At 40.7% G+C, this 27,490-nt stretch overlaps 2 protein-coding genes and 1 long non-coding RNA gene across 10 annotated transcripts in view; 2 read left to right on the plus strand and 1 right to left on the minus strand.

The window, feature by feature from the left end:
• Nucleotides 1–18,342, plus strand: LOC144001335 (uncharacterized). 7 transcript variants are annotated; one of them, XR_013278452.1, is made up of 7 exons: nucleotides 1–90; nucleotides 207–246; nucleotides 7,817–7,913; nucleotides 12,590–12,640; nucleotides 13,267–13,557; nucleotides 15,681–15,774; nucleotides 17,349–18,342. It is a non-coding gene; the product is annotated as an uncharacterized LOC144001335 (long non-coding RNA). The 7 variants fall into 7 exon arrangements; XR_013278455.1 differs by adding an exon at nucleotides 12,242–12,367 and having other exon boundaries at nucleotides 29–246; XR_013278454.1 differs by having other exon boundaries at nucleotides 29–246; nucleotides 7,817–12,367.
• On the minus strand, nucleotides 2,308–18,912 carry LOC144001331 (gamma-adducin-like). Of its 2 annotated transcripts, none has more exons than XM_077495554.1 (15): nucleotides 18,696–18,912; nucleotides 17,337–17,578; nucleotides 15,723–15,867; nucleotides 13,381–13,532; nucleotides 11,206–11,286; nucleotides 10,594–10,743; nucleotides 10,251–10,394; nucleotides 9,443–9,541; nucleotides 9,070–9,243; nucleotides 7,933–8,199; nucleotides 6,539–6,655; nucleotides 6,379–6,468; nucleotides 6,179–6,302; nucleotides 4,307–4,399; nucleotides 2,308–4,190 (listed from the first exon to the last, which is right to left on the minus strand). In XM_077495554.1, the coding sequence occupies exons 2-15, from the start codon at nucleotides 17,523–17,525 to the stop codon at nucleotides 3,943–3,945; spliced, it is 2,073 nt and encodes a 690-aa protein (XP_077351680.1). In that variant the 5' UTR covers nucleotides 17,526–17,578; nucleotides 18,696–18,912; the 3' UTR covers nucleotides 2,308–3,942. The 2 variants fall into 2 exon arrangements, with proteins under 2 accessions (XP_077351680.1, XP_077351679.1); XM_077495553.1 differs by having other exon boundaries at nucleotides 4,307–4,402; nucleotides 18,696–18,911.
• A 145-nt stretch (nucleotides 18,913–19,057) lies between these two features.
• LOC144001330 (VPS10 domain-containing receptor SorCS1-like) overlaps nucleotides 19,058–27,490 on the plus strand; it is a 120,731-nt gene continuing 112,298 nt past the window's right edge. Inside the window, exons 1-3 of the mRNA XM_077495551.1 lie at nucleotides 19,058–19,220; nucleotides 19,695–19,764; nucleotides 21,567–21,641. The gene's annotated coding sequence lies outside the window, so the exon portion shown is untranslated. The remainder of the gene's footprint in view (nucleotides 19,221–19,694; nucleotides 19,765–21,566; nucleotides 21,642–27,490) is intronic.

Genomic DNA, 27,490 nt, shown 5'->3' on the forward strand with positions numbered 1-27,490 from the left:
TTGTATTGTAGTCAGTCCGTGAACTTCCTGGTTTGAAGTCGGAAAAGTCCGACTTCCGACAATCCCCGAATGCAGCTCACTTGGATGCAGGTCCTGCTGTGATAAATTCAATTGGAATTTAGTTATTTAGTAATAGCCAGTAGTGGATATTGATAAAGTATATAGTTTATCAATGAGTACCTTCTGTATTGCCTGTCTACATCAAGGTTCCCCCAATTCCAGTCCTCGAGGGCCGGAGTCCTGCAGGTTTGAGATGTTACCGCCTACCAACACACCTGATACTAAAATATCCATTGCTTTAGTTAACATTAGCTTTAAGCTAGCAGACGGAACAGCTAAGATATGTGGTTGTTTGACTCGAATGAAGGCCTATTCCTTATCAAAGTTTATTTATGCTATCGCTCGAACTGCTCATCAGCGTAATCTACATCCGTGCGGCGAGTGCCAATCTGCATATTACAGCTCACTTAACCTCAGTTATCTTGGCATTGCTCTAGCGGCAGCAGGGTTGGGCGAATATTTGTGCTCCAGCATCACATTTGATTTTTAAATTGGCCAGATGGGCCAGGTCATCTCATTTATTTATTATACTGATTAGAATCCCTCAAGGGAACATTCATTATTTGCACTCTGCTGTATGAATCTGGTGTTGCATGCCACACGTGGTAACAAATCCTAAATGTGCCTATCTATCTATCTATCTATCTATCTATCTATCGAGATAGCTAGCCTATCTATCTATCTAGCTTATCTATTTTAGCTAGCTAGCTCAATAGCTAGCTTATCTATCTTAGCTAGCTTATCTAGCTATCATAGACAAAAGTACACACCTCTGTTTAAGTATCTCACTGGCTAGCTTAGGCTGGCTAGCTATCTTTGTAGCTAGCCAGCTAGCTCCTTAGCTTTGTAGCTGTCTGTCTATCTAGCTAGCCATCTATCTAGCTTACCTCTCATGGACAGAAAAAGTCTTAACTGTTCAATTTCCAGGTGTTTGTGCTATAAAATAATGACAGATAAATCATAAATTTCCCATTAATAATTTAAGCTATAACTTGTACAACCCATTTGAGAGAAAAAAAAATCATGTGTAAAAACACAATGATTTATTTTTTTTCCCCTCCCTTAGTACGAGCGAAGCTAGTAGCCTATTTCAGTAACAAGCAAAGCAACTCTGGCAAACAATGACATGACACATAAGTACACAGAGAGTCTTTACGTAATGTAAGGGTACCAGGAGTGCTGTAGTACCAACCAATGAAAGCTGTGCAAACCATGCGGAGAGTCATCTAGCAAAGATAAACTGGCACTGCCCAATATGGCAGTACAGTAATTGCACGACGATGACAGTTGTGCAGATAATCGTCGCAAAATGTTAGGAAAATCCTCCAAGAACCGCTCAGAGATGCTTTCAAACAATGGCAAGTGTGTGCCGACTCCCATTCAACATAAGATTAGCTCATTCTAAACACTGAGGGTATGGACACTTTTGCATTTACTTCCTCCCTTCTAGCTTGGTCTCATTTTTTTTATATGAACAAAAACAGGCATTTGAACAGGGGTGTGTAGACTTTTACTGTAATATCACCCGCAACCTATCTACATTAACAGGACTCTTAATGCGTCTCCTGCTCTCCAGACTTTATCTTGTTGTCAGGAGACAATGGCTGAACTTTGCCCCGAGGGGTCATGGTGGCGTTTGCAACCAACCCCCCCCCAACCCCACCCACTGTCCAGACGTGCGTCACCTGCTCCCAATGCAAGCTTTTGTCCTAACCCAACTTTTTCTAAACCACAAAATCAAGCCCCCCCCCCCCCCCAAATAAATAAATAAATAAATAATTAATTAATTAATCATCTCAGAAACGAGCCTTTTTTTTAATTGCATCACATCTTCTCATCTTTTCCTCATGTCATCTCGTGTGCAGGCGGGGGGGAGGTGAAGGTATCGAGACCCCCGCCCGCCCCCTCCCAAATGGAACACCTGTTGGAGACACCAAATCCCTTCTTTGTCTCTGCAGACCCCTCTCAGCCGGGTTGCCCTGACAACGAGCCATTCATGTCATGGCTGCGGGTTTATTATACAGCCACGCACGGCTAATTATAACCCAACACTTTGCTTCAGGGGTGGCGCTTTATACCTTAAAAAAAATTAAGAAAAAAGCTTTGAAAATAGTTTACAAAAAATATATATATAAATATACTATATACAGTGAAAGTCCCAATATGAAAAAAAATAAATTATTTGCTTTTATTTGAATGACCATGTGCACCCGCCGTCATGCGTTCACAGACAAAAACGTGTGCAAATACTTCTAGAAATCTTTATTTCATAACTGGGTTTGTTTGCATCATTACCAACATCAAATATAAAGTGGTATGAATCTCAAAATACACGCACACAAACCAACAACAGTGCCTGTTCAGAACAAGTGAATAATAATAATAATAATAATAAAAAAAAAAGAGGCATAAAAAGAGTTGTTAAAACGACGTACTGTATTAGGGTTGTACTGTCACATTTAATAGTTTTAGTGTAACAAAAACGTATTTACAAAAACAAGTCACTCCCTTTGGGTGGACACATTCACATTGTACTGCAAACAACAACAAAAGCCTCATTGCTTTGTTAAGCTTCGTCAGAACAATAAAGCAGCATATATGACAATTAGTACTTACATAGAGTTCCTCACAGCATTTTTTTTTTTTTTTAGTACAAGAGTTAGTGGGTAAATATTGGCAAACTTCATTAAACAACAGCACACAAATGATGTCATCGCAAAAAGAGAAAGCAGGGGATGGGGAACCTTTTTCCGAGAAACGTCAAGACATGCTCAAACAAATGTTGATTATTAAATAATGTGAGCATTTGTGGGTTCAATGTTTGAACTAGAAATATTTCTACTTAATTATCGTAAAATGTTATTATTTTCTTCTTCCTGGTAATATGAGTTAAATTGTGGCAAAAAATCTAAATATTTTCTTATAATTTTTCTGCATATTTCAGCCCCCTCCCACGTTATATATTTTATTCTGGGAAAACAACAGCAACAAAAAAATATTTGTGAATCAAGAAGTAATTTTAGAAAATTGTAAAATGTGAATGTTAATTTGACCGCAACAAAAATAAAGTTTAAATATTTGTATTCACAAATTGAGAAAATAAGTGGTAATTTTATCAGGGAATACTTTTAATTAAGAAAAATAATAATACTAATTTTATGAGAATGTCAACAGTCAAGTAGTAATATTGAGAGGAAAAAAAAATCCTGATTTTAAGAAAAACTCAGTTGAAATAATACATGAATTTCTTATGACAATATTTTGCACAATATTTGCTGAGCGTTTTGCCGGAATAAATTTAACAGTACATATCACTCGAAATCAGTGATTGTAATATAAAAGTGAAAATATTATACGTGTTTTCATGTCAAGACAATAAAATTTAAATATTAAAAGACGAAGCTGTTTGACAATTAATTATTTTTTTTGTAAACATACCAGAATAAAATTGTCAGATTAGAAAAGACTAGATACGAGACAAAATATCTTCATTTTATTACAGTAAAATCAATTTCTTCGAAAAAGAGCTCTTCATTTGATGGAAATTAAGCAGAAATATCAAATTTGTTTTACCAGAATATTATTTTTTTAGGTTCCCAACCCCCGCTCTAAAGCAACACAAGCTTGTAATCAGGAATGTCTTTCAAGATACAAATCGTACGTACTTGTTTTAAGGCCGAACTATTAGCGACCACTGCGCTCGTTTATTTCCATACATTCATACGAGGGATTTGTGCAAAAGGGGAAATCTTCAGAGCTTCACAAGTTTGTCTCTCAAACGCCAATTCATCAAAAACACACAAGCACTCGAATCTCGCAAGGCTTGCTTCCATCCCTCATTCACAATTACCAAGACGGATTATTATTTTTTGTCTGACGTTATTAATGCGCGGCGGTGGCGGCCGTCACCTGGCTTTTGTCCTTCTTCTTGCTCTTCTTCAGGAAGGAAGGCGTGCGGAACTTGTTCTTCTTCTTCTTCGTGGTCGTCTTGGTCTGGCTCTCCGAGCTGTCGTCTTTGGCGCTCATGGAGATTTCCAGCGATTCCGAAGTGCTCATGCTCAACTTGGAAACCTCAAGGCTGAGGTCCTCGTCGAGATCGGACAAGTGGTCCTTCCCGTTGGGTATCGTGTCTGCCGCGGGGACGCAACAAAGCAGTCAATTCTTAATCTCATGGCGTCATGATTATTTGGGCCAGAGCGATATCATAAAAAATAATCATCCACCCTTTGAGTCGTTGTTTGCCTACCGAACTTGGTTGGTGTCATGAGGGGTGAAAGGGAGAGCGAGATTGTGGAGCCGTCAAACGTGGTCATCTCGTCCGCATCTGTGGCATCTTCGTCTTCTGGAAACAGCACGTCAGTTGTTACATAGTCGTATCATAATCCAGCCAAGGGTTAATATTTTCAACAATGTAGAATAGCTAATAAAATATACACACATTTATGTACAGGTTAATAATTTCAAGATTTCCACCATTTTCCTTGGCTGGTAAATCTACTGTAATCCGTTTTATCCTACACGACTCAAGTTTGACCTGGATAAACCTGAATACATATTTTTGTGTATTTGAATTCAAATCCTTTCAATTCAGGGACCACTTTTGCCCAAATCTGATATCAAGTGGGCTGACCAGTATGCCCATGACTGAATATGCTATAAATAATCGGGCCCGACAGATTAATCGGCCGCCGATTAATGGCCTTCAAACATCGGCCAATTGGGCCAAATTTCCCCCTTAAAACATTATTGACGAAAACCGAAGTTTCCGACGCTGTGAAAGTGCCCTGAATACACCATTTTGCTTTCGTAGCATTAGCAACTAGCAAGTGTGCAGTGTATGTTATTCTGTTGTTTCCCCCAAGTGTCCTTTAAGCTGTTTAATGACGCTGCAGTTGGAATTAACTATAAAACTAACCACACAACGTAAAGAAATACGTCCACTGTATATTAAAAAAAAAAAAAAAACATGCTTCGCGTCCAAAACAGGAAGTTAGCAAATGCTAACAGGAAGGCAGGTAGTTAGCGTTGACTTGGGGAGTGTTTTTCCTTCAAATAATGAATATCCACACACAAATTTGAGGGAATGCATACTCACAGATGAGATAACACTACGCAAAGGCACACATTTCTTCCCAATGTGTGAAAAACGTTTTTATTTTAATAGAATTCAATCGCAACCTTCTTCTGTACTCACTGTAAGTGTGCACGCCATGGATGCATGGTACCACACTGCCACCAAGAGGCCAAAACGCACAGGAAACAGTCAAGTTATCTTGATTTTATAGCACTTTAAAACAGCCTTAGCTGTCAGTATTTGTATTACATATATTTTTAATAACTAATCGGCAGATTAATCGGTAATCCGTACTTTTTTCTGCCAAAAATCAGTATCGGCATCGGTCTCAAAAAGTGCATATCGGTCGGGCCCTAATAAATAACGACATGTCAAAAATACTTTTTTTTTTTTTTGTTTTTTTTTTTTGGTGCAAATAATTCATTACATGTGCATTTTGAAAGTATTCCCATTTATTAATATATTTAAGAATCTGAAATTTCTTAAAAATGAGCGCACCATTTTTGCATCAAATCCCGAGTAAGAGCCACATTTCCGAATGTCATTTAAGTGGTTGTCCTTGCACCCTCCAGTGGACAAAATCAGTAACAACAGTTAAATTTGAGTGAAAAACTGATATTTGTGTTCGGCCCTCACGGGCCAGATTGGACCCCACGACAGGCCGGTTCTGGCCCATGGGCCGTAAGTCTCAGAGTGAAAGGATGACATTGAGCATATTTTAATTGCTGCCAAATATCCAAACGGGTCCAATTTGACCCAAATAATATTGTAAAGGTTAGCAGAAAGCTATGCCACAGCAGTTTTTAAAAATAACTATAAGAGACAGTGTGTGTCGAATAAAATAAAGTCGAAGGATGTCAAAGTGGTCCTTGCACCCTCACATTTTTCTGTTTGAGAAAAAAAAAAAGTGGACAGCCTTATTGTATATGGATTGAAGCCCATGCATGTAAAATTACAAAAAAAGAACTTTCTTGTGTGCACTCACACACTTTGAAGTGGAAAAAACACAGCGGGAGGACATTTTATTTTTGTTTCGTAAGTTACCGTCTTGGCCTAGTTGCTTTCGCTCCACCAGGCTCTTGTACTCCTCCAGCACCTCCCGCGTCAGATGGTTGAAAGGATTGGGCGGAAGGGAGCGAGTGTGCTCCTCGTCCTCCATGATGAAAGCCTGCACGGTGATTGCAGAGCGTCAGGAAGAAAAAAAAAAACGCCACGACGACGACGACAGTTAAATGTTGACTCACTGGTCCTGGGATGGTGTCCACAACGATGCCCGCTAGCAAATGGGACTTGGGACCTGATGTCATTTGGTCGCCTCGGTGTTGCTCTTTTATCTGAATGGGAAGAATTAGAGTGGTAACGTGATTTCGGGGTTTATTGTAAATGAAATCAGCGTGTGCTCACCCGGTTCCTTTTGTGCAGCGCTTCGGTGGGGTCCGTGTTGAGGGGGACAAACTGGTTGGGGTCTTCGATCTTAATCGGGGTGCCGATGCTTTTGCCCGGTTCTGATGACTTCATCCACTGATAGACAAATAAATCATTTTTTCATGCTCTTTTGTCAAGTGCGTCGTGTACAAGAAGTTCTGTGTTAGAATCCCAGCTCAGAGTTTCTTTGTGGAGTTTGCATGTTCTCCATTTGCCTCCCACATTTCAAAAACATGCATGTTAGCTTCATTGAAAGCTCTCACTTGTCCAATGTGAGTTTGAAAGCTGACATATTCAGCCGACCAATACAACTCGCTCTAATGAGAGCAATATGAATGGACACCAGGAAAGCATTTCTCCAGTTATCCACAAGATGGCAGGCTAATCCAAAAGAACCCAGTGCGTCCATTTTCAATCATGCTCATCCTGTTGAAGGTTTCTGGGAGCTGGAATCTTTCCCAGCAGACTTTTGGGTGAGGGGCAGGCTACACAATAGACGGCTTGGCAGCGGATTCACACCTTTTGTCTCATTCACCTGCCTTTGTTTGCTCACGTCTTGACTATTGCAATTCTCAATGGTTGGGCTCCTTCATACTCTGCAGATTTGAAGTCATTTTTATTGTCCTGTTCTGTCAATGCGGTCTGCTGTCTTGACTTTTACTTAATGCCCTTCACATGAGAATAACAAGTTCAGGTGAAGAGAGCATCACAGTTTGGTGTCCTCAAATTGTGGACACTTTTTAAAAAGCACTTAAACTATTTGTTTACGCAGGTGGAAACTTTTCCTGGGGAATAAATGTAAACGAATGAACCAGGAGTTTACTGTACAAAAGTGAAGGCTCTTAATAGGGGCCTTAAATCCAGGATACGTCATCTCAATCCTGACTAAAACAAGATTTCTTACAAGGACAGTTGAATGTGAAGAACCACTTAACAAAAATGCAGTCTTGAGAAGCTGGAGTGAAGATGATTCTTTTATTTGCTATGTTGAATGGGCCTTTTTGGAGGCACAAAGGCGCTTTTCATTTAACATTTTGAATGGGACCTTGTTGGTATTTTGATTGGGGGTGCATTTTTGGTATTTCTTTTTTTTTAATGACTTGGAATTTGCTTGGGGAACGTTAGTATTTTATGCCTATAATTTAACTATGTGAAGCACTTTGTGATTGCTCCCTGCGAAACCGCCATACAGTTATAAATGTCATGTTCTTACTTACCAATGAGTAATTTAGTCTTCATCATGCAATATCCACACAGGAAGGCCTGAACCAAGACTCGAACCCAGAACATCTCAACTGCAAGGCAGACGTGCTACCCATTCCCACCACCATGCTCCAACACCCTCATCCAAAAGGTATGTAGACGCAACACACCATTGTTTTGGTTCTGGGGCTGACGTCTCCGCTGGGCGAGCGTTCGGGCACGTTGACCCTCAAGTAGCTGTTGGGCGAGGTGAGCCAGCGCGTCCGCTCCCGCTGCTGCTTCTGCGCCATGAACTTGAAGGGGCTGCGCAGGCCCGCCGCCTCGCCGTCGTCGTCCGGCGGGATCGCGGACACCGTGGCGGGGATTTCCACGTCGTTCTTGGATCGGGGCTTTTCGCGGATGATGGGGTTTCTGTACGAGTGGCCTGTCCTGTATCCCTGTGGGGGGGGGAAGGAAATTTAACCTTGGGTGGTTATTCCCTCAAATGTCTTTCACAAATAAACTGAGTGGTAGTAGAGGGATGCTCGGCCACCCAAGTCACAATGTGTCTAAATATTTAAACACTGCATATACAGTCAAATATAAGAGCATTTTTTGCTGTCATTTCACGTGTAACAGGAAACGTGTGGGAATGAAAATATTCAAAATATGTCGTGTGAAGATTGAATGAGATCAGATCTTACTACATTTTGAGTGGGAAAATTATTTTTAAAATCTGAATTTAATGAGCACATAGAATACACCGCAAAATAAATTACATTATTATTATTTTTTTTTTAAATAGTCATATTTTTTTTACAAGAAAGTTCTGAAGAGTGGATCTTTGTTTTATTATTGTAAAATTAAATTATATTTTTTGATGATATTTTTTGATGAGAAATGAGAAACAATGTATGGTATATCTGGCCATTGCAACTACAGCGGATGAAAAATTTGGAGTTGGTATATAATCTGCACAGCTCCAGTGCTAAATCATCTTCATGCTAGAGGACGTAACAGTATCCTCAAGCCACCTGAGCTGTTGCTGTGCTGACAGCATTGACACGTCTTTTTAGCGGCCACAAAATCCCACGTTGAAACAGGGCACGCTAAATCCAGTCCGCTAAGCGACTGTGAGGTCACTTAGTGCGGCTGCTTCCACCCGCTGTTAGCTTTGTCATCTGCTGCCTACGCCTGCGAGGGTGGGCGGACGGCATCGTGCAGCTTCAGCCCACTCGACCACCTCGGCCGTCTATCAGCAATGCGCTGGTGCAGATGGAACCTACCATTAGACGCTATTAAATATACACGGTCAAAGCGCCACTCACCAGGTTGTCCAGCATCCTCATCAGTGACTCAAACTCTGCTTCTCCCACTTTCCACTTGAAGTCATTGCTGACTGGCACACCGGCAGCGGCCACTCCTTGCGTACGGGGTTTGAACTTCTCCCTGTCCAACAGCACCAGGTTGTCCACGCTGCCCGAGCACGCCAACGCCTGCACCTAAACATTAGCCAGACCACGATGAACTTGTAAAACTTTGCAGAAGAGATGAAAAAAACACGTTTAATTTATTAGAATAATGGCCACTATTTGAGAAAATACAGTAAAGAGGTCAGTCCTATCCAAATACATGTAATTCTGTACTTCTACAACTGTACTTCTGTCCCACACTGTACTGTAATGATGCAATTCAACGTACCTGGATTTCGCACGCTTGCTGTGAGCGGTACATGTAGTGGAAGGCCTCCTCGATGGTTTCTCCCAAAGCAAGGAGACCGTGGTTCCTTAGGATCATCACCTGGAAAATATACCAGAAATTATTTGAATACAATTGCAGCAATTCAAAACGACTGGAGCATGTTTTGATCCATAATTAATCTCGGGACAATTAATTCGGTACATCTACACAGCCCAGTGAGATCCGATACGAGTGCAGAATCACAAAGATAATAATGAGATGATTGTTTGTAATATTAGGATTTTATTTTTTATTTTTAACTCCACAGGAGAAGTCTTAATATTTCCAAAATAGAGTATTGTTAAGAAAAGAAACAGTTAAGTTGTGGTTTTGATAACAAAAAATTAAATATTGCACATTTTGACATTTATGCTTGTGATTTATGACTTTTTTTTCCTAACATGAAACTATTGTTTTAAAATTCAATACTATGAGAATAACTCCTAATATTATGAAAATAAAGTTTTTCTGAGATAAAACTCATAATGTTAGAGGTTAGATGAAAAAAAAAAATATAGCTATAGATCAAAGATCAAAATGCTTACTTCCCATGACGTGTTTACTCTTGCAATTTGCAGTAGTGTAGCATTGAACGTAGTGGGGGAAAAAAAAAAAAAAAAGAGGTAGCCAAAAGGCAGAATTCTCGACGGAGTACTTTGCAATGGATCTGATTAGATGGTGCACCTGGTGTGACTGGAGAGGTAAAGCAGCTGTTGAAAGCCGCGAAAAAGCCCCCTTTCACTAATGGAGTCTCTCAACTTGACAGTACCTTGGCAGTCGGGCCCAGAGCTTTCTGAAACTCCACCTTCTCCTCTTTATTATCCAGGCTGCCATGGTAACCGAAGCAGCTCACGTCTCCAAGGAGCAAGGCCTCCTGGGAAATGGGCAGTATTCCACACTTCATGGAAGACACCTGTTAACACAAACAGTGTCACCGCCGCCGCGTCTAAACAGAGACACGTTTGTGCTGTCACATAAAAAAAAAAGCGTTTGCAGTCATGTTGGTCGCACGCTGTGAATTTCACGGCCTGGCTTTAAAGTTTACGGCAAAACCGCATTAAAGAGCACGGCGCTGAGCCTTTTGAACGCCATCTTCGCTCGCGGCGACTCACGGCAGCTGTAGCAGGCGTGTGGACGTGGACGATGCATTTCAGATCGGGCCGCATGGCGTAGATGGCGGCGTGAGGAGAGAATCCGAAGCGGTCGATGCCCAAGTCGGTTGAGCCCTGGTCCACTATGTCACCGATCATATTCACTTTCACCTGAAAAAGAAAAAAAAAACAACCTTCGTGTAAACAAAACTGTACAAAAAGAGAAGTGGTTTAGAAAATTGACAGCAGCTTCTGTATGAGCTTTCTGAAAATGGATACACTATTGTGATTTTTTTGCAAGCATCGTTCATACATATGTATATTAAAAAGGTGCTCAATGATATTTTTGAAAAATACTATAGTGCTAGAGGTGTCAGATAAGTCACGAAATGTAGCAACAAAGTTGTTGCATTGGCAACAAAGAGTCGCTCACTTCAATAAATATCCGGTCGCCACGGTAACAAAAGCTACTCTGCATTTGCCTGATGTTATGAGAATCAGTGAGACATGTTGGATATTAAGTGTACCAAATGTCTGAGGAAGACTCACAAATATCTAAAACCTCTCACTGTGTATAAAATACTCAATGAGTCCAAGCCCAAAATACAGTGCAAAAAAAGTGCATTCACTTACCAAGGTTGCGGTGGTGACCTCAGCAAAAGACAGGCCTCTCGGACTGATCAGTACATGGTCCTGTTCTTTGTTTACGCGCACCTGAGATGAAAAGAAACACGGCTTAAATAAATTAAAAATGCTAACCTCATTCTGGTTAAGATCATGCGGCGAAGCATTTGAAATTCAGAAAGCATTAATTATTTCGCAGGAGGACTTGGGGTTAGCAGTCTTTTATGTGCTCAGAAATTTTATTGGATGACGCCGGTATATTTCTTAGGGTACTGTATCCATACACCAGTGTAAAATATTTATCATTTTGCTGTCTGAAGGTCAAGTAATCAACGTTTGAAGATGAGAAGATGTGCAAAATACAGTGACATCTTTGAAAAGAGAGACTTATGGTACATTTCTGATGCTTAAAGCGTGTATTCATGAAAGACTTAGTAATTCGGTTACACAGATATTCTATAAGTTCTGAGGGATAAGTTAAACATTAATGGTACTTTTGATAGTGTTGTTATCTGGCCTGAAAAATAAATTGCAATGGGATTTGTTATTTTTCTCTGACATATGGTAATTTCAATGAGAGAGTGCATTTTTAAATTCACTTAAGTTCTTTAAAGAAGCCATTATTGGATGGAGTTGACATTTTAATTACTAATATACAAACAGCTGCATCTCTGGAGGGCCTGCCCGCTCCCATCCAGTGTGAAATTAAACAACAAAGTTATCTTTTGCTATGATCCTCTTTCCAAATATCCGCCTGGTTAGCCAGCCGGTCTATATTTTCCCAAATTACGACGTTACAGATTTTCTTTTCCAAGTCAAGTGACAGCCAGACTCTGGTCGCCAGACTCAGCAGATTGGCAGTGCTTGCGCAGACTAACATTAGTTAACAGCGTTTGGCGAAATTATCCACATGGGGTTAGAGGACATTTGCGTTTGGTGACGTATGTGTCCTCTGCATGAGCAATATACTTGTACACAAATGGCCACTGGAGTGCTCCCTCCACAAGTGAATCATTCTCTAAATTTTTTTGGTCTCTTTCTGCAGACCTTTCTCTTCAAGCTAGCTGCAACGTTCTAGCTCCGCTGTTGGTCGCCATGGTAACGAAAGCTCAGCACAGCCCTGCCCCCTCAAAAACAGTAACTTCAAGTGCAGCATCAGAAGTGGAGCGAAGTGTGCAGTATTTTTGCTTTGTCCATTTTGACTGTAGAATGTTACCATCATTCCTTTTACCTTTTATTAGAGACACATTGAGAACTGTTTGAAATTGTGGGTTAACAAACCCTAAAATGTTCTATATACACAATATGCAGGACAGTTGTTTGTTTTTCCCTTCCTCATTATAGATAATGTGACACAATACCCATTATGATGTGATACTATTGTTATCAATAGCAAAAGATCATCAACAGGAAATGGCCTGAGACAGAACCACACCCCACAAAAGTAAGTCATTTAGTGGCGCTTAATTGAAGTGGAAGTAATTTCTTGACAATAATATGTTATATGTGACCTCACTAGTCTAAACATGACATTCTGATTAATATTACAATTGTGGAATATAAATTATTAATCCAAATCTAGCCGTTTTTGTCAATCCCAGGGGGCGGCCATTTTACGACTTGCTGTCGACTGAAGATGACATCACAGTTTCTCAGGTCTCAGGTAACAACCAACCACAGTTCAGCTTCAGAAAACAGGTGAGCTGTGATTGGTCGTTGCTTTATCCCTGAGCAACTGTGATGTCATCTTCAATCGACAGCAAGTGGCAAAATGGCCGGCGTCCCCTGAGATGGGTAAAAACTGCTGGATTTTGCTGCTTAACTCATATTCCACAAATTTAATATTATTATTATATTTTTTGGACTTCCCATTTAATATAATGTTCTGAATTGTGAGGAAAAAAACATGATATGGCCCTTTTTATGCTTTGTATGCAGGAAGACCTGTGCATTAGTCATAGACATTCCTGCATCTACAAAGATAATGTGACAGAAAATCAATTATGTCACGTGAGACAATTGTCATCAGTGGCAAAACGTGGTATTGTGTGAGTTCCTCTGTGTCCCCAGATTTTTTGTTCTTCTGGGAAGCTGACACAAAAGAAAGCCGCATCTCCCTTTCAGGGTGGAGCTGGACAACGTCTCATGAAGATGGAGAGACGTGCACAGGATGTCAACACTCACGGTGATGTAGGAACTGGTGAAACGAGCCCAGCTGAAAAGGTCAACGAGCCTGTAGAGGCTGGCCAGCTTGCAGCGGCTCGGCTTCTCGCCTTTGGCAAAGGACGGGGACTCCGCGGCGTACAAGTCATTGATCGGTGACACCATTCCCAAGCCTGCAACGGGACAACACATCATCCTGTAAGGAGTTTGCATTTAACTACACTTACAGACATAACAAGGATGTTTACAGGCTTTGCCTTCACTGCTGATAAAGTTAAAGCCTCCCTCGGGGAGCATGTGAACCTTAAAAAAGGCTTTCTGAAAATTCCCAGCGAGGATATTTTGGACTGCGCGGCCATATAAGGACATTTAACGACGCCATCTCTTACAGGCACTTAGGCTTTTTAAAAAGGGCAAAGCTCGGTTTGACTTCACAGCCATTTTCCTAACATGAACGCGTTTAACTTAAAGACAAACAAGGTGATCTCAGCTGGAAGAAGCCTACAGTTAAAACATGAGGCCCACAGGCAAAAAAAATGGGAGGTTTAGGGAGTGTGACTGGGAAAACAAAGATATCTCCGTTCCAAAAAAAAGCAAAGTTTCCGGACAACAATATCGGTTGCAGACTTCCAAGCATCGCTGAAGTGCATTTGAACTTCACAATGTTGCTTCAACCCCATCTCTTAGTGCATGCCTTTGAGTTTTAATGTGTGTCTTTTGGACGGCTGGCTATGCATGTGTATTGAAAACAGTGTCAAATAGAGTTGATCTCTTGAGGAACATTAAAAGGATTAGTCTTCTTCTGGGTGCAAATCAAGTAAAACACATCTGAACTGTTTGTGCTGTAGGAGGAGCATCAGATGAATTTTAGTTGCTCTTGGGATCATGGTAATAAATTTGAAAAAAAAAAAAAAAAACTTTTAATATTCTTGGAAATGCAATCATGATAACTGTCTACAGTTATCAAGATTATTGAGGGCCAGGCTAATGAATTGAGCAGAAAATGAAATGAAGAAAAATGAAATGCCAGACCCTTGGTCATAATAGATGTAGCCTAAAGGTTATTTCACTGACAGATGTTTTTTGTCTTGTAATCTGTTAGACAGTAGACAATTAAAAAATGTAAGATTGCTGGAGTTTTCTGTTGCTCGGATTAATGGCATAGAGGTTATATACATGCTCTGCTTGACATGAACTCAAATTGAACTTGCCATGATGATGACATTTAGTCACCAGGCTGTTCCTGTATTATTCCACCCACAGGCTGTCTTGCTATCTTCTACTAGGGCTAGGCAACAATGAAAACAATAATAAGCATGATTATTTTTGATTGATATTGAAATCAAGATTAGGAAACAAGTTTATTATTCATTAATAAACTCGCCCGAAACATAGTGCCTCAGCTTCTCCATCCCTTTTTATTTACAATTTTTTGCCCACCAAACTTAAAAGAGCACCTGCTATGCATAAGTTGTTGTACATTTATGATTACGAGTTGGCCTTCAACGTTTTCGATCCACGGCAGCGTTCTCATCCTCCCTCTTTTTTTCTAGTACAATTTTTCATTGATTTAAACATTTTGCCGAAACACAACTTAGAAATGTAATTTAAAAGAACCAGAAAATAAATTGGTAATAAGGATAATATACTAAAGTAATAGCAATTTAAAAAAAAATATAGATGAATAAAAATAAATACCTGCTGTGTGAGCTTTGGCCTCTAGGGGCAATGTGGTGCAAGCATGTAGATAGACTTACATGAGGATTAAAAGAGTACAGTGCAATTAAGATATGTGAGTACTGTGATCATTATCAGTCTGTATGTGATACAGAATTTGTGTGTGAATTTAATCATTTGAAGATAAACTCATGCTAATTGTTGCTAGCTTGGCAATAGAATTTTCCAGTGATTGCTAGCATTAAGCTTGCTATTTCTTGTATTTGAAAATGCAATATGTGTAACTCTTTCTGTTGTGTGTTTAGTTTTTACAGGAAACATTTTTTTTTTTAAATATATGTGCAGCACAGTATCAATGTACCAGTCTACAGACCGTTTGTTGGAGACCTGTGCTTTAAGACACGATTAATCAACTCCACAAAATGGATGGATTATTATGCCTGTCGCTAGTTTGTTTTAATGCTGACGTTCAGACTTCTTCCACAATAACAGTCAATAAAAACGATGGCCAGCAATTGCTGCGTCCAGAAGTGAGGCTAATATAATTAGCATTCCAAGCTGCTCCGATTCACTCGCTCGAGCGGTCATGCGGGTTCTTAATGGACGCGTTGACAATGCCCTCCACAACTTTTCTGCTGCTTCAGGTCGACAAGGAGTGGATTCATCCTGCGCGCACAAACACTCACTGATGGGTGACGTCAAAGGCCCGGCCCCTCCCACCGTGCTGGCCATAACCAGGTCAGCTATCTGCCTCAGGGCCAGGAGACCTGTGGGGTTGTTTCCCTTGGTCATCTGGTCCTGGATCAGGCCTTCCAGTTCATCTTTGAACACCTGCAAACCAAATAAGAGTTATTACACTGCGCTGGAGCTTGTAATTCCTGCAGCTGATTTTATACGCGCTTCTTATTACAAGTCACAAATCTAGAAAAAAGCTCCTTGTGCGAGCGCCGCAGGGGTCGGTGGTGCTGTTATTTAAGCCCGACTTTTACTTTCTCGCCTTCGAGGGGAGCCTGTGAATCTCCGAGCCGCACTGTTTGTCAGCCCAGCGCCAGCATTCTGCTTCATCCCAGCGCCGTAACCATGGCGATGAGATAAGTTCCACTTGTTAGGGGCCGTTACACAATCGCGCAGGAGTGTGGGCTCGACTTATTTCTATGCACTCTGCTGGCATGTGCTCACTGTGCCTCCTTGAACTGAGCTGCTGAAATTATTTTCCACTTCCTTTTTCCATCTTATATCCCAAGGCCACATTTAACAGAGTTGAATTGATTCTTATGATGCATTTGAACTTTTTATTATGCATTGACTGACGACTCAGGTACCCTAATGTGGTCCAATACAGAGATGGTGTTTACAAGCAAAAAAATAAAAAATGGTGCGCATTTTTTTTTTTTTTTTTTTTTTTTTTTTTTTTTACAATTGCACAGCGGGCCAGAAATGACCAATAGACTTGGGCTTGCAAACCTCTGATCTAGTACAACCACATGTAAAGATTACATCATACTAAGATATTCAGGCTTAGTTCTGAATGACTCATGTGTGTCACTAATGTGAAGTGTGAAGTGAAGTCACGGAAGTGCGTTGCAAAATATTTTTACGGTCTTTTATATTTTGATGATCTCAGAAAATATTGGGCACTCCTCAGTATGATATGTCGTAGCAGTCTACACCATTGCCAATTACAATAAAAAGTATGCATTTTATAGCCCTCAAATTGGACAGTCTTTTTTTATTTATTTTTTTATTAAATGACTTTCAATGTGCAATACGCATATCAACAGGTTCATACACTGTACATCTTGTGTGTATTATAATGTATCATATCACTGTCAATGTTATACTTTGCACTAATTGTACAAATATATTACTGTTGTATTAGACTATCATAGGTCTCAAACTCTGGTCCTCGAGGGCTGCAGTCCTACATGTTTTAGAGGTTTCCCTCTTCCAACACAGCTGAATCAAATAATCAGGATCGTTATCATCAGGTTTCCGCAGATGAGCTGATCCTTTGAATCAGAATCAACTGCGATAATGTGATTAGTAGCTGGGGAAGTAGCACCATTTTAAGTTCTTCTGATTAACTTCAAAATAAAGTTTTTTTTGTTTTTTTCTTTTATAGCCGAGGCCTTAAGTTTTATCTGTCTATGCACTTGAAGTCAGCTAGGATAAGATCTAGGCTAGCACCCTTGAACGGGATATGCAGTATAGAAAATGGATAAATGGATTGAAGTATTGGATGAAGTGCATGTGTAAAACTTGGTGAAATTGGTTTTACATTCTCTTTACGGGCTACATACTGGACTCTGCAGGATGTGGGTGACCCTCTTCTTCTGCTCCATCATGTTGAAGTCCTGCCTCAGGTCCGGAGACATAGCCCGGCCGCGGACGCTGTCCGGGTCGCTCTCGCAGAGGCGGTCCTTGGAGTCATTGCTGGACAGGGACAAGGTCAGCGAGCCCGCCAACTGCCTCACCTCCACCAGACTCATCCTCCAGCAGAGCCTCTTCTACCACCGCCGGCCTCCTACGCTTCCTCTTGAATCTGACAATGGTACCAAAAAAAAAAAAAAAAAAAATAGATACGGCAGCTTTTTTCACAGTCAGGCTGTCAAGGCAACAGGCGCAATGGTGACTCATGTAATAACTGAGATTTAGACTAGTAATTCTCAACCACAGTAGTGTGCACTGTGCAGTGAGAGATTGTCAGGTGTGCAGCAGGTAATGATACACTATCACTTAATTTGTTAGACGATAATTATATACCGTCGCATGTGTTCTTGAGCCCAACTCAGCTGGTTTAGGGTGAAAGGGTGAAAAATTCACACTCACGTTCACATCTATGGAGAAATTAGTCTCCAATTAATCTTCCATGCATGTTTTTGGAATGCGGGAGGAAATTGGGGTGATCATGCAGACTTCACACAGGAAGCCCGGATTCGAACCCCCAACCTGAGAACTGTGAGACAGATGTGCTCACCACTCCCACACCATGTCATTTATTGACTACAAATAATGTAACTTTGTTCCGCTATCTATGTCAGCGACGTATAGTTGCTGTTCCCCTAGAACTTGTGTATCCGTATTTTTATTTGGTAGTGTGCCTTGTGTGTTTTTTAAATTTCTTATATAAAATATGTGCCTTGCTTGATAAAAGTTGGGAAACAACAGCAGTGTACAGCACCACAAAATGGAAGTGATCATCACACTTTCCCTTGAATTTCTCAACACTGACTCTCCATCACTTTTTTTCATCCCATTTGAACAAATAAAGGGAGGGAGGAAAAGCTCTCTGAATTCTTAAGCCAAGAGTCGTTAACAGTAAACAAAAGGCGGTCTCTTTTTTTTTGTGTGTGTGTGAAGGAGCTACTTTGAATAGCAGTTAGCACCTTTGGGGCTACCTGGACGTGGGGGTGGAGGTCTACACACAAATACACACATCACAAGCTACGACTATTTTACACATTAAGTAGTTCCCCAAGCCAAATAAAACTAGCGTAGCTTTAGCGACGTTTTGTGTCCGAAATAAAACTCAACTCGTTAATGTTTATGAGTAGAATCGCAATGAAGTCATCGTAAAAAAAAAAAAAAAAAAAAAAAAAGGAAAAAGAAAAAAGAGAGAGAGAAGCTAACCCACCGTGAAAACACTTCCCAAAAGTTACCTCAAGAGTTCTCCGGACGGCGTGGAGTCCAATTCTTCCCCCCTTACAGAAGAAGCTCCAAAAAGGTGGATAAAAAGTAAGCCTGCAGAATTTTAGTCCTGTTTTGGATACATTGCGCACACTTCGTTATCCAGAAGGAGGCGAGTGGCGGCCGCGCGTAGCTGAGAGACGGAGGGAGGTCGGCGAGGAGGGGAAGGGAAGGGGAGGGTGGGTGAGGATGTGGGTGGGTGTGCGAGTGGGAATAAAAAAAAGGAAAAGTGACCACGTGACCTGATTTCATCCACCCACGAGGCCTCCACGGAAACGGAAACCACGAAAAAATAAATGGCGGCAACGCCAGGACCATACTGCGGTCCGACTCCAGAAGCGAGTGAGGTATCACTAACTAGTCCCATTTCCGAGTTCTACTTGTTTTGAGCCCCCTTTTTTTTTCAGGAAGACTTCTCCCCTCCATCTGCTCGTGTGATTCATTTATGTCCACCTCTTCATCACACAAATAAGCAGAGCTAATTGTATCACTTAATCGTAAGCAAAAAACGTACTACACTCTTTACTAAAGTAAAGCAGACGTGTTCAAAACATCTATCTAGCTAGCTAGCTAGCTATCTAGCTATCAAATTATGTTTGAAAATAATTGATGAAAACATACAAAGACTCATCACTATATTACACTCAATTGTGGAGATAATTATGGCGACATTTAACCCTACATCTCATTTTCACCTTCACTAATTTTTGCGCAGCATGTACTACTTTGAAGTCAGTTTCTGTTTATTTATAATGAAATGCTCTATATTGATTTGCATCAACCAGGCACATTAATTTGCTGCTGTGTAGTACTTTGGAGATAAAAATGTCACTAATCCTGCCCCCAAACAGTAAAGAAAGGATAGGGAGACTTGGTAGATACATTGTGTGAGTTTATAGACACTAATATTTCAACGGATGCTAATTTGTTTTGACTTTTTTTTTTTTTTTTCCCTCTCACTCCCACCACAGTACCATTTTGGAGCACTGTAGGAGCATGTGACGTCTATGCATCCACTGTGAAGAGCAAAGCAGCGGCCTGGTATGCAACAGTTTTGGAATAATGGCAATGCAAATTCATTGATTCTCTTATTTTCATGACAGACTATTAGGAAAACTAGGAAGAAAACTGAGGCGGAAAGAAAAGTGTAATTATTTACTTCTATCTCTACCCTATTTGTTTACCAGAAGACAGCCTGCTGGGATCACCTGACACCTTTCTCAGACTGTTTGTTTGACTAACAAAAACAAGTCACTAGAGGAAATAATCATTCATCGACAATGAAAGTCATCGTTAATTACATTCCTTCCTTGTTATGAACCACGGTGTGCACTCACTTGACTGTTATGATGTTTAAAGCAGCCATCAGTATGACATGATTGAAACAAATCATCATGTCTCTCTATGAGGATAACTAGGCATGAATAATTCATATTGTTTGAGTGTAATCAGTGAACGTAACGAGCAAACATCATTCACTACTAGTGTGCTATTTAATCAAATGTGCTTTCTTGGAAGTCTTTAAGTTCAGCTGAAGATCACGCAGCGATGACAGCAAAATTTCATAAACACTTGAATGAAGCGTGTAAATGGGGGGTAAATTAGACGAAGATCTGTGCTAGCTCACGTCCTTACGGACACTCTCCAGGTTTTTTTCCCCCGCTTTTCTGGTCAACCTCTGTGAAGAGAGTTTTCTTTGTTTTTATTATTATTCAAAAGTGGCGTAAGTGAATGCAACTTCAGCACCATTATCCCTGCCAACCCGCACAGAATTAATCACACACACATACACGATCACACTTTTAGGGGGGAGATTTGGGGGAGTGACAGATCGAAGGATTGTGTCACTGGCTGACAATTCCAGGAAACAGAGTGTAGTCTGGTGGGTGGGTGGACCAGATACAATGACATATGACTTGATGTAATGAAAAGCAGAGCTCGCACCCCTCCGGAGCGGCGTGACCCCTCAAAACCCGAGATACCTCGACTCCCTCCTTCTGGCGGCGTTCCCACCGAAAGCTTGACACTCAACCACACACGCAGATGTAGAACATCCTCCCACCCAGACGCCTGCGCATTCTTGCTGACTATTTGATGTTTTCAGCGAGGTGGTTCTGCCTTGGCGCCATCGACCAGATGTCAAGCGTTATTAGCGCACGTCTCTTTCTTACAGATTAGCACAGAAATCAGATATCGACGTCTGGGCCCGCCCTTTGCCTTGTCACAAAGCTAGCGCTGGAAATAACCTCCAAATAAAGACGAGCAAATGCTAAAGTCCCGTTCAATCATCCATCCGTTATCTATGCTGCTGATCTAGGGCAGGGTCAGTCCACCCAGGTTACTCCCTGGACAGATAAGATCTATTTGTGCAGTAAATGAGATTTTGCACTTACGGCTGATGAAAATCCATGTTTGTAGGCATGAAAAGGATTGTCGTACCGTTTTTAGACTACATTTGAAGCTTTCTCACCGCCTTCTTCTTGCTCTTCAATTACTTTACTATTCAGCCATTTGAATAGTGGCTGGTTTCATCATGTTTTCATGCATTTTTCATGCATCGTATCTTTCGGAAGCCCACTATTAAGCCACTCGTTTGCTGCTCCACAGCTACTCTGTAAACAAATGCAGGGCAGCTCAGCCTCTGGCGAGCAAAAATCATGGGAAGTGATATGCTTTTGTCTGTATGTTAAACTTGTGAAGTCGTTTGTTTGCTCATGGCCGCATCAAGTGAGCGTGACAAATAACATTGGTGCACAAAATTTGCATAATTCAAACTGCATCTTGATTTCCTAAAACCGTGTATGTATGTTTAAATCATGTTTTGCATTTTCTTCCCTTTCTAGAACGAATGTGAACTGAACCAGATAATCGATCTACAGTACATACCGAACTGTGAACTTTGACATGGTGGTTTATTGGTGAGTACCAGCTCAGTCTTGTATCAACCCAAATAGCAAAATGTGGTTGAATCAATGTTGAAACAAAGTTTGGCTTAAGTGTTGCATCTACGTTGAGATCTAAAGTTTAAAATTATACAGAAAGCGCAAGGTTGATAAAATGTTGAGTCAACGTTTGCTTTGTAACCATAAATCGCACGATATCAATGTCGGTTCAACCATCATCTAAATCAGAATCAACATGCATCTTTTGGTTGATTTTACATTGAATTCTAAAGTTTAAATTATCTCGTTAACAAAAAAATAATAATAATACATAAAAAGCACACAACCAAATGGAGAGAGTTATAGATGTTTTCATAGTACTCTATGACGACATCTTGTTAGAAATCCCATGAGTTGCTGCCAGTCATACCTGTTACCCACAGTAATTTAACACATCATAGCAAACAATCAGAGAAGGACTTAGAAGCAATTTTCTTTAAGCCGACCTGTTTGGATCTGATTTAAACAGTCTTAACAATCCAAACTAGATGTTACAGTTGCCTCAATATGTGCGATGAAGTAGAAATAACAAAACTGGCCCGAGATGGCTGGCCCTCAACATTAAATTTCATATCTAAGAGTGTGTCAAGGTAAGGGGCCCAGGGGGTTTGGATAGCCCCCTGAGCCTGCACACAGAGAAGCCTTTCATGAATCCATCTGCGGAAAAAGCCGCGAGTCAAAGAGATGAGCGCAGAGGGGTATCGCGACTCCGTGCTTAAGGAAGACGTCAAATGTCATCAACGTTCCAGTTAATGCTGCATAAATGGGCACAAAATAACCATTGTATGTCTTGAGAGCATGTCGTAAACAGAGCCAACAAGGCTTTATCCTTGTGATGAGTCATTTGCCGCGAAACAGAGAAGCTTTGTCTAACGTCTCCATCAGCAGTGTTGTCATGGCAACCAGGATAACGTTGCTATCAGTGCATAAGTGAAAAGACAAGATCGCATCTTATTTTCTCGGGGGTGAAAAATAATAACATGAGGGTACGTTGGATGACTTTGCAGGCAACTTTAGGTCACTGCACCCTTGGTACTAGAGGTCTAAAGGTCGACCAGAAATCATGTTTCGATATGGTTCATCGTTCTAAGGCATTGATCATGCTGTTTCACGTGACTTAACAACTTTGGCAAATGATGAACCCCGTTTTTTTTGCGGTGGATTGAGACTCATCTCTGCCTCTAATAGCGAAAATCTCTCTCCAATAGGGGGTTGTAATTGCATATATATGCCACAAGATGGCAGAAAATCACTTCAAATGGAGAAGATCATAAAGCATCAACACTAAGCTTCTAGCATGTACACGCTATTAACTCATTTGCTCCCAATAATGTGTAAATACGTTTTTTTTGTTTTAAGTGCCCCAAAGACGTATTTGTACGTTTGTTTGTTTTTTATGCTTGAGCATACAGAAGGCTTTGATGCAGCCTCTCAACTGCAAAGAACGTTTGCAGAAATGGTAGTTATTACACAAACGGCCAGCAGGTGGCAGCAGAGCAAAGGAGATCAACCAGGGCCATCTAGAAAAAAAACTAAATTACTTACAATTTTAAATAGATTTGTGAAAACTGATGAAACTTAGCTCTCTTCTAATGCTAATTGCTGCAAAACGGAAACAGATAGAAACATAGTTTTTTTTTTCCTGATGAAAGAAGAGACTTTAATCTTTCTTATGATAGATTCCATGCTTTTATAGTAATTGAACACAATATTCTGTGGGCCTTGCAAAATCAGTCAAAATTCAGTAAAACAGCCGGGAGCGAACGGGATTGTGAAAATGGCTGGGAGTGAATGAGTTAAACCCATGTTGTATGAAATGACTGTTTTCAGTAGTTAAATTATTCAACATAAACAAACCACCTCACTTGAGGCTCATCAATACGGTAGCACAAACTGAGGTGGCAAACAAATATGTGCACTAGCACTTTCCGTAAACATTACGTCATTAAGATTTACACACAAGAAAGAATGGGATAAAGGGAAATTGTAACAGTTTAGCCTACACAGGCTATAAGTAAATGCATCAGGAGGAAAGCATAAACATACTGTAGTCTCAGTTTTACAGTACTTTTGATTGTGGATAAAGTGCATTCAAGGACTGCCAGCAAAACAGAATATCTCAAAAGCAGGTGAAAACAAAACAAAACACTATAATTAAGTTAAAACTAACAACAATACCAAGATTCCACCAGATAGCACTGGAAGTAATACTTTAATTGCAGCTTGAGCACAAAACAGTGAATAGCCGAGATTTTCAGTGAATAACGAAATAAGCACGCCATGATCTTCACTAGGCACTCTATTTGTTTATCAAGTAGTGTGTGGCTAAATCGTGAAGCAGTTACACATCCAGTCCCTCACTTAATATGTGTGGGAAATCAGTACGCCGACACCGAGTTTGCCTTCCAACTAAAGCATGATAAACGTCAAACTTGTTCGTCATTTTGAGCAATTTCCTGCAGTTATCGTTCCCCCGTAGCAGCTGCCTCGTACATCTGGACAAGATCACGCAGAGCTCATTTCACCTTTGAGTGTGACTCGCTGGGTGTTTTGCGATTCGGAGGATGAAACTGATGTAAACACACGCAGCTGGGCGCAGACGTCTTAAAAAACACAAAGTAAAAGCCACAGCGTGCGGGCGGGATGTCGCTGCTGCGTCGCCTTCGTCGCGTTGGCTTTCTAGGAGTATCGTAATTGTATGTGGCACGTCAGCGTGAAGCCAAACTCAAAGACCGCGCAGCGACTTTGTCGCAAAAGTTGGATGACGCTGGAAAAGTTGTACCATTAACTTTTTTTTTTTCATACAAAACAATGCTACTGTTTTGACAAGTTCCCACTGAAGATATCTGACGCGACGTTCTATAAATGTGCACTGGCGTAGCGGGAGCGTGCGGCAGCTACAGAGGCCACTTTGAACCTGAAACAATTTACATTGTTACAGTTGGATCTGTGCCTTTTGGGCGGAGAGCTACACACACACACCTAATCAGACCCACATACATACACACACACACTTTGCAGTGGTGTGGAAAGAGACAGGCTTTGTTTATTTAAGAAAGGGAGTTGGCTGCAGTCTCAGCTGTGGTTGCGTTTGGATGGCCTCCATGCTGTGGAGGATCCAGCTGTGAATGCGTGTGTGGTTCACTGTAATTATGTTGTACTGTACATGGCCGGTTAACCGAAACCCGCCCTGGTATGTATGTTCACACGTCTACGTTATTCTAACGTTCAATTTTGTAAACACTGGAGGTTTAATTTGCTTGCTGTCACGATTTCCTGTTTGACATCTACTAAAACATGACACAAAAAGGGGAGAAGACACTCAGTTCAGGGCTCGTGAGGGGAGAGGAGAGGAACTTACTGATGCAATTCACTCCTGCACTCTCTGAAGATTCCTCTCCTCACCCTCTCTATTTATTTGTTTTTCCACACCCCTAGTTACATGGGTGTCCCAACCCTAAAAATGGCAAGGCATAGTTGGTACACAGTGTACTTGTTTGTCTATGTGTTGTGCATGTGAGTGGAAGACTGCTGAGGACGTGTGGTCAAGTTTGCAATCATTTCTTAACAGAAAACAGGCGACCTCAGCAGACTGGCTCGAACCATTCTGCTGCGTTAGATGTTCTGGTTCTTCAACTTTTCGAGTGATCTTCAAATAGCCAGGCTATGTGAATGTGAGTGGGAACAGAGCAAAGCATTTTTCATTGCAAGCAGAAGCAGTTCTTCATTGCAGCAAATGTATGATAACTTACTTACAATTATTCCTACACTTGCCATAAAAGAAGCCATTCATCATAAAATTCATTAAGCGGGGGGAGGTGATGATTGGCCCGTGATAAAATTTCATCAGACATAAAATGAGTACTTTAAAAGTGAAGCGTTCACAGTACAAACTGGCCAGGAAGAGTCTTTAACAATGTTCAGGTCGTGGCCCTGATTTTCTTTTCGTTTCTTTCACTTGGAATAGCTCACGCAGCTTCACATCGCCAGGCACGCACATTATGAAATCCCGCTCGGCCCCGGTCCCACGTCTAAAGTCAACAAATGCGTGTTTGGAGTAATGTTTCTTCAGGGTGACATTAATAGAAAGCAGCTGTTGGAGGCCTCAGCAGCTGGAATCGCAGCTGCAATCATGGCAGCTAAGCAATGGAGACGTTCACTATTAAGTCATACTGTAAACATATATGCTTTGAAACAAAAACATGCTGCAGGATATATAATCAAGTTTTCAAGCTTTGAAAGTTACAAAACAAGATTGTAGACTTCCATAATGCATCGCACTGGACATTGCCAAAGGATTTATTATATTGGTAGATTATTTCAAATAATAAGTTGTTGAACAGAGCAACTAAGTTCCAATAATGAGATTCCTTCATGTTGTGCTTCCATTGCATCAACTATATTATTATTATTACTTCGCTCGAGCCCAGGAAGAAAGCATAAAATTTTAATGCGGGTCCAATCTACAAACCACATAACTTTTTATCATTTGCTTCGTCCCTATTACGAGGCGGCATTTGAAGGCAGATAATGTTCGAGCGCATCTCGGAATCTCTTGTACCTAAAAATGCAGTTTTTTGTTTTTTTTTGCCATTTTTTTTTCTCTCTTTCTTCATGGCAAACTACATATAGCACTGCTTCGATCCAATTACAGAAAGCACATTACTTTTTATCGTTAGCTACGTCCCTGCATACTCAGGAGACTGCATTTGAAGGGCAATAATGCAATAAGGGTGCATAAATTCTCTTACAACTTGAAGGCAACTTCAAATTTATGCGTTTGTACTGTCCTTCATGGCCACCATCTAAAATGTGATTATTGTGTTTTTGCTTTAGCAGTGCACACATATACTGATTCTGAGGGTAAAAATGTGTTGTCAATAATGGCGTATCCTGCTTTATTTGATAATGTAATGCCAGATAAATTGAAGTTTGTGGGAAAAACTGAGTAAAAAAAAAAACCCATGTAGCCACCTAGTGCTACTTACGGGCATCATCATGTGATCCAAAATGGAGCTGGATCATCCCAGTTAATAATAGTTTTGTTGCCGAAGGATGTGACAACCTACATTGTAATATTATAACTGCTTTTTAATTGTCCAATCAGATGTCAGCATCTCCGTGTTGCCATAGCAAGCTAATCTGCCCAGGACTTTCAGAAATAGTAGTGCTGGTCAATGTAACTTAAACTGTATTGGCAATTGGACTATTTCTTTCATCAATCTTATTTAAAATTCATCCACAGTGCTGGCCCTTGTTGATGACAGCATTTTTCAGTCCTCTGATTGGTTGTTCAGTGCAAAACCTGATAGAGATTTGCATACATTGTGTTTAATAGTCAGCATCTCTGGTGAGTACATTTGTATTTTATTTATTTATTTTTTATTTTATTTTTTTTACATTTGTATTGTCTTATTAGAGAACAATTAATTCTGATTCTCCTGATGACCTTCGTGGCACAGATTTGTGCTGTTACATTGAGTTTGTGATTGATGGTTTCTATAATTGCAATGTGATAGGAGTGGATTTAAGTCAAGTTTGTTCGCATTGAAGGGAGGCCACATAAAGCAGTATTCTGCATCATCCTGCTCCCCCCCCCCCAAAAAAAAAAAATAATCACTTCATAGCCAACAAATCCCCCCCAGGTTGTGTTCCGATAAGGCCAGGATACAATTTACCGCGTTGACGTGGCTTTGCACGTCTATTGAAGGAGAAACTCTCCACGTCAAGACTCCCACGATTCCCGCCGGTCACGAGATAGCTGTTTACATGATCACTTTGATGAGGGTCACAGGGCTCCCCTGATGAGCGCCAATTGCGGCGCC

This window comes from Festucalex cinctus, chromosome 14 (assembly GCF_051991245.1).
Source record: "Festucalex cinctus isolate MCC-2025b chromosome 14, RoL_Fcin_1.0, whole genome shotgun sequence".
Taxonomy (NCBI): Eukaryota; Metazoa; Chordata; class Actinopteri; order Syngnathiformes; family Syngnathidae; genus Festucalex; species Festucalex cinctus.